We start from the raw sequence: 17,213 nt of genomic DNA on the forward strand, positions 1-17,213 counted from the left end.
ACCACTACAGGGGGTCAGAGACCCACCTTTCTTCTCCTGTTATCAGTCCCTCCAGGTTGTGTCTAGGGAATTTTTCCCTCCCCAGTTCAAGCGTGCTGGGAAAGGGATATGACTTAATTTGTTTGGACTGAGTTATTTAACTCACGGTAAATAAACACGGACCGGACAAGGTGTGCTAGCAAAGAGCATGTGTGTTTCCATGAGGGGAACTGACTCGGGTTCTTGATGCTGCCACAGGCAAATCTCCTTCAGACAGATCTGGGCTGGATCCAGGTTGGCCCAAGAGGGGCCAACTTTAACAATAATAAATTTGTGTTTCCTCTGAATCTTTTTTCTTTTCTTTTTTTTTTTTTTTTTTGCTAAATTGCTTGATTAGAGTGGAGGAAAAAATGGTCTTTGATTGTCACTGAGATCTTGTCTGGTCCTAAAATTTGGGAGTAACTCACCAAAAGGCAGGAAAACCACCACGAGCTGCAATGAACTAGGGCAGCGAAGCAAGGATCAGATCCCCATAAACTACTAATCCAAAAGTGAAACTAAAAAAAAAGAGCTAATTATCAGCATACATTTGCTGGTTTTATGGTACACGAGAACAGGAGAGGAAAGGAAGTAGGGGGAAAACGTTGCTTCCTATTGTTTCTGTAGCTGCCAGCGAGTGTTTGCAGGCAAGAAACTAAATCTAAGCAACATTTCCACCCGCTTTGGAGTCTCTAGACCATATTTCCCTCCAAGCAGCAGCACACAAAGCCTATTGATTTTCCTCTACGATCAGCACTTACTGGGTTAGACTACTTCCCCATCTCCTATCCACACAGGCCTTGAGGAACRGGTTTAACTCTTGCTAAACCCCAAGTCTCCATGGCATTGCGTTCGCATACATATATATGTGTGCATCTGCGCGGCACATATGTATATGTATACATATGAACTTCCAAAATATTATTATAAAGCAAGTGTTTTCTCAGCACCCTCTGCCCTCCCCGCTCCCGTCTGCCCTCCCCAGACCAGCGTGTCCCAAAACAGACTGGAAGAGGAGGCTGCCAAGGGCCACCAGMCCTTGGTGGCACCGCAGCCGTCGAGGTGTGTTGATGTTGACATGTCCCCTCTAGGACGCGTGCCGACGGGCGCCTCCAGCTCACAACACCGACTCCTTGGACTCGGGGTCCGCCGTGCTGCTCGTGCTGGGCGCTTGGTTTTTGTGAGTTACCAACGGGGACGTCTCCCCCTCCGACTTGCTGTTGGGAACGGCTTCCACRTTGACTTCCTTTAATTCCTGCTCTTTTTCTTTCTTGTCCTTCTCGTTCAGGTAATGGAGGATACCTGCTCCGAGGGCATCTCCTTCCACGTTCACAACTGTGGTGGTTCGRTCCCTGGATACGATTAAAAAATAATAGCAAGAGAGCAGCCTTTTAATTTAAGAGAATTAAAACACAGTATGAGGAGCAAAATTCACTCATTTCAGCAGTAAGAAATCACCTGCATGTCGCATTTACACTTGGGGGTGGGCCCCCAATACCTAGAACAAATTTTCTAACTCTCTCCTGGGTTAGAAACCCTGGGGACCCTTTCCCGGGTTCCTAGGTGCTGGTACAGAACCTAAATTTAAGCTTAAACAAGGACATAACCAAGCCGAGTGATGGGACAAATTCTTCCAGACCAAACTGGCCAAGGGCTAATTCCTCCTGCTGCAAGAAGGGAAATGGTTATTGGTGAGAGAAGAAACTGGGCAAAGCTCTGACCTCGCAGCCCTTTCCCAGAGGAGGGCAAGGGAAGGTGTTTGCACCCGCCTGTGGCTCCAAGCAGCAGTTCTGGCTGCGTTGCCCGCAGTGGCACAATTGCTGCGTCCCTCTGTGTCCCCACGGAGGGCACTTCGCTCCGATGCTTCCTGCTCTGGCTTTTGTTGTTCAGACAATAGCAACGAGCAGCTTTTGGAGATGGCTTCACAGCTCTGGCTCCCAGAAAGCTTTCCCTAACTATTCAGGCTCATTTTCCTTTCCCTTCCCTTTCCCCTAGCGTCCATCTAGTTTTCTAACCTTCCTGCACAAATTTTTATTTATTCTTACAACGGCAACTGAAGCCAGGGAAAACCTCTTTCAATAAGGGCTGGGTAGAAGAACAAGAGAGGTATTTTAGCATGCAAACAGAGAGGTATTTGAGCATGCAAACTTCTCTGACTGAGAAAGGACCTCCCTCTCCATTGTCCTCTATCAGCTGCCACGCACTTCCCTTCCTGCAGGCAGCCACACCTTGTGGGTTCTCATTCCGTACCGCTCCTCTGGCTACGCTGCACCAGGTCGAGCGCCGAATACGGCCCCCAGCAGCAGGTACGTGCGGCCGAGGGTACTCACACGATCCAGTCCACCGCCAAGATCAAGGAGAGGTCGTTGGTGGGAAGTCCAATCGCCTCCAGGATGATGGCGATGGTGAGGACGCCRCCCGCCGGGATGCCCGCGGCGCCCACGCTGGACGCGGTGGCTGTCACGCTGCAGGGCAAGCGGTGAAGCCCGTTAGCACCGGTCACGGAGCTCCCTCCTACACTTGCAACGCGCTTTTCTCCACCCTGGGGATCCTCTGTGCAGTGGCGGGGACACGCAGAGCTTCTGCTTCCCAAGCAAATCCCTTCCTGCCAATGCAGGATGGTGGCGGGGATGATGGGGCAAAGTGTGACAACTAAGAGGGGGGATAATGGGGAATTAGTGATACAAAATAGGAGAGGCAGAAGTTAAGAACTGTGCGAGTTAAGCATGAGCATGGAATKGATCCATAAGGAGCTGGGGAGCCAGCAGACATATTTTCCAAGACATCCAGAAGGGAAGTCAGGGCAGTTTTCTGGGCAGAGCAGCAGGCCACAATTCCCCAGCTCGGTGGCAAGAGAAGAGAGGTCCTTAAGGAGGGAGAGGAATTCCATGTGAGGAAAAGTTTTAAACAGCTCAAGGCCTGTTCGTAAATCAGTTACCCCTCCCAGCTTCCACCTTTTATTAAATCAAGATTCTGGCAAATCTTATAAAGCTTAAAAGACTCCATGCCTTAATCACCCTGTAATTATGTTTCATAGCAGCTTGCAAGCTTTAGGTCAGAGATGTGGAATGCAAACTGCTATTAGCAGAAAGACCACAGGCTTTAACATGTCTGGGGTCCAGAGGGATGTGGTTGTGACTTACAGAATGGTGAAGATCTGCCCAGCGTTGAGGTCAACATTGTTCAGCTGAGCAATAAACACGGTTGCCATGCACTGAAAAATTGCAGCTCCATCCATGTTCACCGTGGCCCCAATAGGAAGGATAAACCTGCTGATCCTCTTGTCAACTCCATTGTTTTCCTCAATACACTTGATCATCGATGGGAGAGTGGCTGAGCTAGAAGCAGAGAAGAGGGAAAAATCAGTCACAAAGCATCGGGGTGCCCGGAATGGAAAGTCACCGTCCTGTGGCCACCGTGTTTGTTTCTGACTCGCATCAGCATCAAATCCCAGGCAAGACTATCAYGAACATGATGCCACTCGGCAGCTCCTTGCTGTCCTGCCTTGTTGGTATTGCCCATCTTGGGCAGTGGTTTATTAATAATCAGCTTATGCCCAGGAATAGCTGATAAGGACTCTAATCTCCCAGGGGCAAGAACTCATGACTTAGCTCCGTATGCAGCGTAACAGGGCTTTGGAATGATGGAGCATCAAAACATAAAAACTCTACACTAAACACAAGCATGCACACTGCCACTGCAACACCAATCTCTTGTTGTTTYGATAGACAAATCCAAAATGATTGCTGGATTTCTTTGCATTATAAAATCATATGAATTTATTCAAAATCCCTCTACTACTATGTGTTTAATTCAGCTCCTGTTACAGTCATGTAGCTACGCTTTTGGAGAGGGCCTGAAAGGACTTTATAAACTGTGATCACTGATAAGAAACTTGCCCCTTAGGAAAAATGTAAATGACATGTCCGATAGTTTGGAAGTCCTTGGTTATGAGAAATAAGAGMTGATCAGGCCAGATCCATTGAAATCATTTATGTCATTTTACACTAGGTGATCTGCCTTGCTCATGCAAAATCAGTCTAAATTTGTTCCAGATCCCTCTGAAATAGGAGAAAAAAAAAAACTCCAGACAAAGTCCCTCACTACTGACCATCAGTTGTTACTTAAAACTGAAGGGACAACCAGCAGGATCTTTAAGGCAAACACTTCCACCCTCTGCATGAAAAAATTCCAACTCAGAATCCCAATCTAATCCCAGCCCTAAAACCCATCGCAGTGTGGTGTTAGGATGCAATCAGGAAGACAACGAGGCTGTATTCCCAAAAGAAGCTCACCTGGAGCAAGTGGCAAAAGCAGTGGTAAGCGGTGTGACGAGTCCTAAGAGAAAGCGGTAAGGATTCTGGCGGGTGGATGCAAAATAAATAAGCGGCAGAATGATCCCTCCATGGATGAAGTGGCCCAGAATAGAGGCAAAGATGTATTTTCCCAGACTGGTCACCAGAAGCATAACATCTTCCATCTCCACGATCTTGCTCCCAACGAGGAACATGATGCCAATAGGAACATACCTGCGTAAAGAATTATGGCCGGTCATTAAGCACGAAAACCAAGCCATGAAAAACACGCTGCTTTCTTTGCTACAGATTACATTTTTCCAAAGAATGTGCTGCTCCTGCTGAAGGGCAGCGCTTTCCTCGCCACACACTCATGTTATGTGAATTTGCGAGGCTCTTCCTACCCTCTCACTTGGTGGAAGGCAAGTTGCCAGGCTGAGAAACCTCCCACTGTCCCATGGCCTCCAAGAGACCCCGAGGACACAGCAGAAAGGATCCAAACTGGGAGCTGAAATGTTGGCAGAAGCCATCAGGACACGACACTGGCGTGGAGCTTAGTCCATCGGGGTGGGCAAAGACCCAACGTTAAGTAGGTCGCTGTTGAAGAGGAGGCTGATGGTGGGCAAGAAGGAGGAGCAGTATCGCAGAGCTGAGCAAGGTACTGARGATGGGACACTACAGAGCTCGGGAGCAGCAGCAGTCACTGAAGTGGCAGACCTGCTGCACGCCAACACATTCCAAGCAGGAAAGATAAAGTCCGGCCCGTATCGTTGGCAGACAGCTTCACTAAAGGCTGTTAATGCACACGCCAAAGCAAGCAATTACCTCTGCCACTTCTCTAAGAAAGATTAAGTGATTGAGTTTCCAGGGCCTCCCTCAAGCCAGACGCCGCATTCCTTCCTCCCCTATCCAGGAACACGTGTCTCAGGACGTCAGCGTTCGCTTGGGGTTCCTCTCGCGAGGAGCGCGCGGAGCTGCTCCGTTCAAGCGCCAAACACGAGCCCGGAGCCCGGTGCCGGCCACCCCACAGCACGCGGGGACAGCCGTGAAGAAGGACCAAGGGCCACTAAGTGCTGGAGCCCACCGTGCTCCTGATAATCCTCAAAGAAGGGATTACGCAGCAGCTGACGGGCCCCAAGYGTTAGCGCCGTGATCGGCTGGGCACGAGAAGCGCCGCTTATCAGTATCCRTGGCCCTGGAATTACACTCCGGAGCAAACGGCGTAAGCTGCTTTTAGACTTTAATTTCTCAAACCTTGATGGCAGTAACTAACACAGAGGGGCCTGCGTGAAATGAGGTGGTTTGTTAGAAACTTTATGCTTCTAAAGGGGAGGGGGAAATAGCAAGAGCAAAAAACACAAAATAAGGGAAAAAAAAAAACCTACTTTCATCAAGGAAAGTGCATAGTTTGGAAGAGGGACAGAGAAATGTTAATTATATAGTTATAATTAAGTTATAGCTAATTTATTAAGTAGCTGGCCTTATGACTGTTTTCCTGGTATCCTAAAATTCCTAGTATCGGGGAAAGGAAATGGAAGAGAGAAGAAGAAAAGTTCCCCTGGAAAAGCAGGGGAACTGCTTCTTTCTTCTCTGAAGAGAGACGTTCCCTGGAAAAGCAAGTCCTAAATAAACAGCTAAACTCTGGGCTAGTAACAATGGTTCCTGCTTCACCCGGGAAAACGGAAGGGAAAACAGGAGCAGAGATTTAAAGATCCACAGGACCAGGCGGAGGGAGTCCCGCTCCTGCAGCAGGGTGACTCTGCAACGACCACGTTCTTCCCTCGCTCACACCAGCCAGCCCAGGAACTAACCCGGAATAAACAACACAACATTTGCTCTTGCTGTGAGCAGGGCTGTGACGTGGCAMACGCACAGGCAGGCAAAGGGCAAGATTCCCGAGCTGGACGCGACTGTCCCACCAGTTGTGTCCGCACTCAAGCACCTACCACATAATCCAAGTCACCAAGACCATAGTTGCCTCATTGAATGAATTAAAGAAGCGAATGAGATCTTCCCCCTCACGGCCAAGCTTCTTCAGCGCCACTCCTAGAACCAGGGCAAACATCACGAGCCCGAGGATATTCATCCCTTCGATCTCAGTGCCAACAGGGATCTGCGGAGACAGAAAAGCAGCAGGTTTGTTAGGTGGGAGACAGGTCCATCTTTGGGATGCTCTCTGATTGATCTGGAACCAGCAGATCCATTGCACCAAGAAAAATCACACAGGAAAAAGACAAWACTTGGACAGTGGTTAAAAGCCTGCAAGTTTCCCCACTGTTTCCCTGCAAGGAAAGGTTGTCTGGAAGAGACTGCAGGTACCAGCYGCAGCTGTTGGTGAAACAAATTGCCAAATTCGGTGATTCCAGCAAATTTCCTTGCATGCTCTATGATCCTCCACCTCCTAAAACAAACCATAGGCACAAGCTGCTTTCAGTGGTCTGGCCCCAAACACAGCTCTCRGAAACTGCCAGCCCCTTTGCTTTAATGGAATATTTATACTATGGTGAAAACCARGCGAAAATAAACAGTGTCGTTAAGTGGAAAGAGCAAAGGAAARGAGGGCAAGCTGTGAAATTCAGGTGAACTAATTCATCTCTTTGCAACAGCCGTGGCAGAAACGGGGAGAAGAGAGGAAATACCTGCTCCCCGTCCTAGAAACTGTGTGACTAAATGGTACCAGTAAGAGGATAAACCCAGGATCCAGCCGTYGCGCTGAGGAGCCTGCTCTCCTGCTCCCTTCTCCAAAGGGCTGGAGTTTGTTTGGCCGAGCAATGTCACAGGCACTGGGGAGCATTCTTGTGGCTGCATAAAAATACAATTGTTTAGRCGAGCCTCGTTTCCCCTCCCCAGCTCGGCCGCACAAGCTCAGCGTGCCAAATTTGTGTTTTCTTTGGAAGATTTTCTTGAACAGATTAGGTCTGTGGACAAGTTTGGGCCTTGTAGCCAGTCTGAGCAGACGCTAGCTCACCACGAGCAAGTGAAAAGGCACCCTGAGCTAAAAGCCTAAAATGAGCCTCGACTAAAGGCCTCAGGGCACAGATCCACTGCAGTGTTTCTGAGATAATATTTTTATCTAGAAATAAACTGCTGACCTGAGTCGTCCTTTCCTAATGACGTGTGGAGGCAAAGAGCTGCATAGAAGAGGGTAAAACATACATTACACTGAGAAAAAACCCAACCACATTATGGTGGCTAAAATACCGTTAACAAAAGTGTTCACGAGGATGAAAGCAACGAAGCTTCCAGCCTTTTTAATTGTTAGCTGCAATATAATTAGATAGATACAAAAATTTTCCTTTTATTCACGGCAGTTGTTTGTTCTGGGATAAATTCTTCTCACTTCTTTCACCGCTCTCTAGTGAAAGACCTGGAAACATGGAGAGGATATTAACAACAGGGCTCGGTTTATCTCCAAATAAGTCTGAAGAAATAGGCTTCTTTCTTCACGTACAGCAACACTTTTCTGTCTGGATGGTTTTGCCGTTACTCTTATTTTTGTGGCTGAAAACCCTCGACTTATTTTATAACTGCTTTGTTTTTTCTACTTTTCACTTCCCTTAGCAAAACCACTCCAGGATAGGAAATAAATTCAAGCCAGTCTTATTTCAAAAGTAAAACAGACGTGGAGTTTCAGTGAGGGTTTACCAGTACGACATACATATCAGAAACAACCCAGGTAGGTTCTCAASTTCTGTGATGAATTCATTAGCAGGAAGCAAGAAAATGTCTACTAAAATAATGTTTGAAAATTTCCTGCCAGGTTGTGTCACTTAAAATTTTCCTTCAGAAAWGTCAACTTGGGCAAAGTGTAAATATTTTTACATAAGAAAACAAGAGACTCCATGCAGAGCCCCTAAAAATCTCTTAGCTGTTCCCCTCTTCCCATTTTACTATCACCACAGATTCCGGTGGTGAGGGAGCAGTAACTTATTAAAGGGAATTGGCCCATTGATTTGCAGGGAGCAACCTTGAGCATGCACGGGATTTTACCTCCTTGCAGCAAAATACGGACAAAGTCAAGCATTAAATCCTCAGCGGAAGATCCTCTCAATCCCGGCCTCTAAAACTGGCAGATGCTGAACAGCCTTTTTGTGCTCCAACACAAGAGTGCATCACCCCAAGGGAACTGCCAAACCAAGCAGCATTGTGGACGCCGCACAAAAACAGCTTTGACGAGAGCTTTTTTCCCGGGTAAGTGGCAGGACACATTATTATTTTGCCTGAAATTGCGTGTCCCGGGAGGAAGATTCATGGATCTCTTCTGGTCCCTGAATCTCTGGGAAGAATCTGTTGGTTTTTGGCTCTTGAAGGAAAATGCTTATGCGGGATACAACCGCTGACAGCAGGTAGCTGAAAGGGAAATGCAGCCACGTGAAGCGTAGTCCCTGGTGTGTATATTGTCACCGCTGTCACATGGGGACCCAGGAATCCCTTACAAGCTCCCTTAGCTGCAGATGAGGAACAAAGATAGCCCTCGCTCCAGGAAACACGCTGCCCAAGACTCGGGGAGGATGCAGCCATAAAAGCTGGGTAAACAGGAGGGAGAGCATGAAACAATACAGTAAACGTGCCCCACTACTCACAGGGTCAGCACGAGAAGCCGGAGCCTACTAAACAGTGGGAAAACATCAGTGGAAACCTTTGCTCTCCACTACTCACATCAAAAGCAGGAGAAAAACATTTCTCCTCTTCAATCAAATGCTCTGCTGATGAAAGAAAACATGAGAGCATACTATCACTATGGTATTTATACTATAGATTATCCAAAAACCAGAGTCTTCTGCTCCAAACTTAATCCTCATCTATCCATAAATAATATGGTCGGGTTGGCATTGAAACTGAGCTAGCAAAGCTCAGATGATGCCTCCTTTTGGTCGGACCTGCTCCTCCCTCGAGACGACAGGGCGTCTTCTGGCACTAAAGAAGTTCAGCTCTTGCTTGGTTCCAACAACTGAAAACTGTTTTGGGAAAGTAATTGGAGAAACAGCCTTTATTTCATAGCCACTGGCAAAAACAGACACCAGTGACAAATTCACAACGTGGGGTTTTTTTTTTTGAAGTATTTCATCAAACGCTGATAAGTCAGAAATAGGAAAAAGCTCACAATTTAACTTGTCAAAAAAAACAATCCATCCTTACCTCTTGAGGAAGAATGATGGCTTTGAAAGAGCATTTGAAAGTGCACATTGCAGCTGGCACCCGTTCCCAATGGCTGTGGTGAGCCCTGACCTGTCCCTGCCTGCCACGCAGCTCCTGACAGATTCCACACTAGGCAGGAGTAAGAAAGACCTGACTTGCACCTCACTGAGAACGAGGACTATGAAAGGGAAGACTAATTCCCCACTTCTGGGCYGTCCTGGCCTTTGATGTCGACTTGTTTCTGGCAGCGCGAGGCTGCACGGGCACGTCCCGCCCGGGGAGCTCCGTGGCATCGGAGCAGCCAGTGCCTCCTGGTTCGCGTGATTCTCCTGCACTCGTGCCCGTGCTCACCACACAGCGGGTGCAGATCGGGGCGAACTCGACCCTACAAGTGTGGGCAGGTCCTGGGTGGATGGGGCCTCCTTCCTCCCCATGAAACAGCTCGTGGTGTGTGAGCAGGTTGACTTCTCCCCTGCTCAGCTCCTGCTCCATCCAAGCCACCTTCTGCCCTCCTGGGATGGGGAAAGTGCAGTCCAYGAGCCAAAAAGGGGGTCTGGAAATGGAGCTTTCTGCACCACATGCGTGTGAGGAGCAGCAGGCACCATGACCAGGACCTGCTTCGGTCCTCCCAGCTGCACATGAACTGCCTTTCATCTGTTCGTTTCACACAGACTACTGCAACTGCCGGCCCTGGCCGAGCTTTTCTRTAACAAACCGACCAGTCTCTTGCCCTCGGGACATATAAATCACATTAAAAAATATTAACCCGACTTACAGTACTCATCCCAGGAAGTCAGAATGAGCCTGAGAAATACAAAACAACGCTGCAGGCCATTCCCAGCGTCAGACCTGCCTCCCTGAAATCACATGGGATAATTCATTTGGAATAAGATGACAGGCTACAGTTGGGTCTCTCCAGTTCATAATGTGCTGACTCTAAGGAGACTGTGATTCTTGCTAGGCCCATTAAATAAAGACGTCTGACAGCCCCACACAGCAGAAGGGTTTCAGAGGAACACGGGGAAAACACAGCTTTCCACCTCAGCAACATCTGCAAATAAAGTTTYGGTGTGGCCACATTGCACAGGGGCTATCCGCAACTTTCTGCTTGCAACTCCCACCCCTGCTTCAAGTCAAACTAAACTTCAGCAGCAAGGTAACTAGAAAAGAAGCCCAGCTAACTTCTTTTCCTTTAAAGAATACAGGCAGGGGACGAAAATCATTCTCTCCTGACTGGAATGGAGAATAAGGTCTAAGGGACACACGCAGGCCAGTCTGATTGTCACTTAATTCCAAGTCTACAGAAAATCTTTTAGAAATACTGGGCAGAGAGATGAATCAAAATTTAGGGCAAGAGATACCAGGCCTAAGAAAGCAAGGCCTAAATGCAAGCTATCAAGGGTGAGCTCAGTTGATTTTAACTGCCTTTCCACCACAGCTTACTTGTGTGCCTAAAGACTACTCCACTGGGTTTGTGTGTGTCCCAGCTGGACGAGGAGGGCAGCACTTGCTTCCTTCCAGTAAGTGCTGGTAGAGTCAAATATTGTGGTTAACAAAGACTGTATAAAACACGAGAACGGGTGGCCTTACCTTTTCCAGCGTGACATTTCCAGAGGTAGTGTTTCTCTTCAGGATCTTGTAGTCTGTCGCATACTGCAGGCAAGAAAAAACAACACAATGTTTGCTAACCAGATTACCAAGAGGACCACTTAACATTTCACAAGGACTGTCAGGAAGGCTTTTTCCTTCCTTTCCTACAGTTTCTCCCTGCAGCTGAGGCTACAATGGAAGCAGGAGCTGAAACACATGCTTGAACCTTGAACGCATCAAGAGCGAGACGTGCGAGGGGCATCCGAGCCGGTGCAGAGGACACTACCAACRTGAAGGTGAAGCTGCTGATGAAACACGAAGGGCGAGACACAGGACACAGGGACTGGAGATGGGGATGGGGAGGCTGCTGAGCTCGTCCCGCATACGGAAAGGCATGGAGAGCGGATGCAGCTCCTTCACCACGGGGCGACAGGGAAGCCCGGCGCTGCCTCCGCATTCATAGGGAACGCTGCCCGCGTAACTGCTCCGAGCTCGCCCAGATGTGGAAAGAGAAGGCTTGAGAATAGAAGAATTTTTTAGAATTTAGACGCATTTTTTTAGAATTTAGACGCATTTTTTTAGAATTTAGACACATTTTTTAGAATTTAGACACATTTTTTAGAATTTAGACACTTTTTTTAGAATTTAGACACATTTTTTTAGAATTTAGACACATTTTTTTAGAATTTAGACACATTTTTTAGAATTTAGACACATTTTTTTAGAATTTAGACACATTTTTTTAGAATTTAGACACATTTCTAGTGAAATTTTCCTTCACTAGAAATAGAGGCACAATTCAGCTGATTCAGGCCAATGAGCAGAGAAGAGCTCGAGGCGCCTGACGCTCTCCAAGGCAGAGAGTTCATCCCTGCACACACAGACCCCGAGATCCAAGGCACCCCAGAACACCCTTGTGGGTACTTTCACACCGCTTCTATTATTCGTGCTGTCGCTGGTATATCGACTTGTCCTGCATTACAGGGACGCTCAGAACAGAGCTCAATTTCAGGACAAGACCTTGTTCTTGATAGAAAAATAAATTTAGAAATAAAACRATTTCTCCGCTCCTGTATCAAAAATAATGGCTCTGTCCCACAGTAGAATCCTAATAATGCCTATCCCTGGTGCCGATAATTGCAATGAGAAACTGCATCCGAACCCTCCCTGAGCGTCTGAGCTCCCGTGCATAAGTTCACACCATCTCCCAGTGGTGTTATCTGAAAATCCCCCTTTTTGGGATTTTGCAGCCCACCTTGCCGGGTGTTTTCTGGGAAGGCAGCAGTCACTCGGCGCGCCAAGCAACGCCGCCCCCGTGCAAAACGCCGCCCACGACTCACCGTTCGGAAAGCTGCAGCCACGAGATTCGCAGGAAACAGGTTTCTGTGGAAACAAAAAGCAAGAGGAGGGAATATTCCCCGGTGAGCTTCGGAAAGCAACGCGCCATGGTGGCTTTCTGGATGCTTTCTGCAAAGGCAAACGCCCTGGCACAGCGAGGTCTGTGTCTCGGCTCCGTTTTGCTCGGAGCAGRAACACGAGGGGCAATGCAACCGGCAAAACCCCCTTAGGAGAAGGGGATCCCTCGTCGCAGCCRGGATGACTTCCCCGTGGTGCAGGAAAAGTGTGGATGGGAACAGGGATGGCTGGAAAGCTGCAGCACCTGAACCCGGGAGGGTTTCGTGCAGAAATCAAGCTGAGCACAGGGGCAGGTCGAGGGGACAGAGCATGGGAGGATAAAGGATAAAGRGGGCAGGGAGGCCCGGGATGGCACATGAGAACACAGGCAGGTGACAGGACCTGGGATAAACTTGAGTTCTTAGGAAAAGGAAGGGCTTCCAGAGAGACACTGAGAGTGGCAGAAAGGGCCTGGGCAGCTGCTCCCCGTCCTCTGCTCCCTGCACGGTGCTGAAAGGGGCCCAGAAGCAGCTACGCTTCCCTTTCACCTGCTTTGCTTTAGTCATCCCGGTGCATTCGCTTTTAAACCAGGCTTTTGCTCGCGATCCTTCCCGGAGAGCGGCGAATCCCAAGCACACGGAGCAAAGGAGCAGCCGAGCGCAATCTCTGAAAGCAAAAGCGCCAGGGGCTCATTAAAGATTAAGATATGCCCCCGATAAAGGCCTTTTACTTTGCCTAGCTGGGTTATCCTGCCACACACCGGGTGTTTTCCCACAGCCTTGGCTGCGTTTTCACGCGCAGAGCCCTCGCCAAGGCTGCTGCAAGCTCCCCGTTGCATTACAAGTGCCCTGGGAGGAAGCTGTGCAAGCCAAATTGCTCCAGGAATAATGGGACTCCCAGCCCCATATTCCCCCGAGCACCAAAAAGGGCGACTTTTTCTCCTCGGAGCCACCTAAAAAGAGCAGAAATAGCTCAAACCCTGCAAAGATGCTTAAAAATCAGTGGGGTAATTCGAAGGGAAGAGCTAACACCTATCAGCTCTTTCACAACTGCAAGTTTCTGACAGATACAGAGCTCACTTAGAGCAAGAGCAAACTCCTGTAAAAGTAAAATGGTTTGTTTTTGAAAGGGCAGAGCTCAGTGCATAGGACTTATTGAAATGAAATGAAATGAAATGAAATGAAAGCTGTTAGGAAAATCTGAACATTTCAACTTTTCATTTCTGGGTGATTACCCCTTTTTTTAGAAAAACTGACTGAATTTTGAAGAAACAGGAAAAATGCCCAGAAATCAAATTATTAAAAAAAAAGAAAAAAATCAGCTTTCCTCTCCTAGCAAGAAGAAGCCAAAGGGAGCCACCTGAAGCCAACGCAACTGGCACCTGCAGGGTTCAGACGCGCTCAGTAAACCCAGGCCTACCCAGGGCCCTGCTCACCCAGCACTAMCTGAGAGCTCACACCCTTAAGCACAGGGCTGGGCGCTGCCACAGCGCTCCTGCGGCACCAGAAAAGGCAGGATTTTGCCCCAAACTGAAGCAGCGCCGGCAAATTCCCTTCTTCCTCTCCCTATGTTTCCACAGCTGTGGGAAAAGCAGGAAGGGAAATCTTAAAATCCCACGCGTTCCCCTTCCCATGCTTCTCACTAAAACATCCCGCTCCAGAGGCCCCAGATGTTGCCGTTGGAAAACATGCATTTTTTGGATGCCTGGGCCACGTGCTTGAATGTTAGAAATAATGTTTGGCGTTGGGTTATCTGTGCTGTCAGTGAAGTTACTCTGAGCTGGGCTTTCCTTGAAGGAATTTGCTTTTTCACCTATCTGTGGATCCATAGGAGACATCCCCTCACACAGACGCATCACAATGTGCATGATGGTGAACCCACAGAAACTTAAATGTGCAATCATTTATAGCTGATACTCGATATTTTGGGGTCTGAACAGTCCCGTCAGCACTGTCAGTAAAAGGCCCAAAAGAGAGGAGCAGGGAGAATTCCAAGATTCCCACCAGGATGATGCTTCCTCACTCCCTTCCAAGACCGTTCCAGCCGGGGCCAGACAGAAAAACAGAATTCCCTTCCCACAGCTTCAAAACATGTTTTCATCCCCAAATAGGGCAAAGAAAGCCAATGCCTCAGTCTTCTCTTTCTTTTTTTCTCAGTGAAAAATACCAAAATATTTTGTTGAGATGTTTCTTTTTGGTGAATGGAGTTTCCCGCTTGGTTTTTTATGCGACATTACAGCAAAACACTGACCTCACCGAAATGCAATGCCAGCCTCATCTGCCGTCGGAAACTTCAGCAGAGTCAACAGGTTGCTGTGAAACTGCCCAGTTCGGTTTCATCAGCAAATACAGACCCGAGACAAGACAAACTCCAACGCTGGCAGGGTGGTAAGTGCYGGCAAGTGGTGCAAATTGAGAGATTCCTTCAAAAAATTCCCATCTTGGTGCCGCGCACCAGCTCGCGTGCGGCTCGTGTGCCCCTGTGATTCCCAAACCGTGATCCTTGCTGCCTCCGTGCTCCCCACGGGCATTCCCAGCGGGATCGGGCGCCTTGGGCCGATGCTCCGGAGAACACTGGGCTGCTCCAAGGCGGGACAGGCAGACCGGGYGGCTGTCACGGGATGGAACGAGGCGCTCCCCTCCTTATCCAGTGAGTCACCGTTTGCTAACGACGCCCGGGGCGAATCCCTTCTCCAGAGGCCACGCGTGCCGGCGCAGACCTGTGCTCGCGTGCAAGCGCCACGYCGGGAAACGGGAAGCGCGGCCAAGGAGCAGCGACCTCCGCGCGCTGCTGCGGCGAGGACAGGCGGCGCATCCCAAACTTGAACTTCCCGGCAGCCGACGGGCTCTGCGTCCCGGGAAAGGACTCCCTGCTCTTCCTGGTGTCCATGTGGTGTTTCCACGGGCAGGATTCTGCAAAACCCCACGTGCCCAGGGCTCGGCGGCCCCCTCGTTCCTGAGGACGCTGATAGGGAAGAGGTTTCAGCCACGTGGCACGGTCCAGGGARCAGCTGCAGTGCCCAAGCCAGAACACCTGCAACCTCAAAACCACTAAAATAAAGCCAAGAAAGAGCAAAAGCGCGAGAGAGGAGGGTGTAGGGAGGGTATTGCCTCCGTCCTGCGCCCGTCAGGGGTCTGGGTGAACGCAGGGAATGCGAGAGGCGCTGGCACATGGGACACGACGAGCGCCGTGTCCAAACCCATCTCTTCCCAAGCGGATTCCRCTGCTGGGGCGCTGCCAGCTGGAGCGCCCACAGCTCCCGGAAAAGCTGCAGGATCCGCCTCAGGGAAAGCCCCACAGGCTCCAAAGGGGGCTATGCCGTGGGGACGAGGGCTCCGGAGCCTTTTCACCCCACAACTCGCTGCGCTTGGCTCCCGGACACTGCAGGGACACGAGCGGCTTCCCGAGCCGGTCACGCACAATTCCCACACCRACTCCTCCTGCAATTTTCCTTCATCTGCCCACACTTCATAGGGACCCCAAGTCACCTTCACACCTTCCTGTTCCTCCCCGGTAGTGCACAAGTTGTCAGGCTGGGAATGAAACACAAACGGTTGCCGCTCGGCCCCCGGGGCATTTGTAAGTACACGCTGCTTTAAAAACATAAACTCTTTCAWCCTCTCCATCCAGAAACAATAAAGCATAATAAAAAAATAATAATAAAAGGCCCTAAGCACATAAAAGCAAAGCAAACAGGCAAATTACAAGAAAAACAGCAATCACCACGAAACCCGCCACGCACAACCCAGCTGTTGCAGAGGACGCAGGTTTTGGCTCGTAATCTCCTCACATTTGGTCAAACTGCCGGGATCCTGAAGTTTCAGGTAAACATCCACGCTTGTTCCTGCTGCTGCATCCCATCCCATCCCATCCCTGCTCCACGCCGCTCGGCAGCCGGCACGCTGGAATTCCCCAGTTTTCCCTCACTCTCCCGCAGCACCCCAGGAAAGGGGTATGGGAAAGGGGCAGGGAGAGATCCCAGGTAGCAGCACACGTGGGCCCTGCATGCTTGGGGTGCTGCACCAAGATTCCCCAAAGCAGGAAAGGCCGCCGGGAGAAGCCGGGTGCTCAGCAGGTCAGAGGGATGTTTGTGGAATTTTAGGGAAGGCGAGTTTGGCTGCGGATGGGGCACCRGGAGCATCCTGGAGGGCAAGATGTTCGGGAAGCCCCTGCATCCTACGGGAATCCTCACACCAGACAGGGCACAGAGAGCATCCCTGAGGGAAGATGCTCGGGAAGCTCCCACATCCACRGGACACTCTTATGTGGGATGGAGCACAAGGAAGGTGATCGGGAAGCTCCTGCATCCAGCGGACACCCTTGTCCCAGACATAGGGAGCATCCTTGAGGGAATATGCTCGGGAAGCTCCTGCATCCACAGGACACTCTTATGTGGGATGGAGCACAGGGAAGGTGATCGGGAAGCTCCCACATCCGCAGGACACCCTCGTGCTGGATGGCGCACAGGGAATCTGCTCGGGAAGCTCCCGCGCCCAGCGGACACCCTTGCTGGGGACACAGGGAGCACCCCGAGGGGGGGCTGCTCGGGAAGGGCCCCCCAGAGGTTGGGGGGTGTGTGGGGAGCACCAAGAGGGGCTGAAAACAAAGCAGTGAAGACAAAGCGCTGGGGGGACACGCGACGCCGGCCGCCGGGGGCGCTGAGGAGGAGGAGGAGGAGGAAGGGGCCCGGCACACGCAACGCGGCCGGCTCTGTCATCATGCGCGCGCGCCCCTACCTGACGAGGTCCAGGAAGGAGTCCACGGTCTCCTTGCGCT

At 49.9% G+C, this 17,213-nt stretch overlaps 1 protein-coding gene across 2 annotated transcripts in view; it reads right to left on the reverse strand.

Annotated features, from left to right (window-relative positions):
• Nucleotides 1-920: 920 nt before the first annotated feature.
• Nucleotides 921-17,213, reverse strand: part of SLC1A4 (solute carrier family 1 member 4) — a 22,613-nt gene continuing 6,320 nt past the window's right edge. The window contains exons 1-8 of one of the 2 annotated variants that reach the window (XM_026033969.1): nt 17,174-17,207; nt 12,383-12,425; nt 11,043-11,105; nt 6,260-6,426; nt 4,314-4,547; nt 3,162-3,356; nt 2,349-2,483; nt 921-1,370 (exon numbers count right to left, since the gene is read on the reverse strand). In XM_026033969.1, coding sequence (XP_025889754.1) covers nt 1,136-1,370; nt 2,349-2,483; nt 3,162-3,356; nt 4,314-4,547; nt 6,260-6,399 — 939 coding nt within the window. In that variant the 5' untranslated portion in view covers nt 6,400-6,426; nt 11,043-11,105; nt 12,383-12,425; nt 17,174-17,207 and the 3' untranslated portion in view covers nt 921-1,135. Of the gene's footprint in view, nt 1,371-2,348; nt 2,484-3,161; nt 3,357-4,313; nt 4,548-6,259; nt 6,427-11,042; nt 11,106-12,382; nt 12,426-17,173; nt 17,208-17,213 lie in introns of those variants that run through there. The other variant, XM_026033968.1, reaches the window with a different exon arrangement.

The sequence above is a fragment of the Nothoprocta perdicaria genome, unplaced genomic scaffold (genome assembly GCF_003342845.1).
Source record: "Nothoprocta perdicaria isolate Ctin4 unplaced genomic scaffold, notPer1 scaffold_138, whole genome shotgun sequence".
Lineage (NCBI taxonomy): Eukaryota > Metazoa > Chordata > Aves > Tinamiformes > Tinamidae > Nothoprocta > Nothoprocta perdicaria.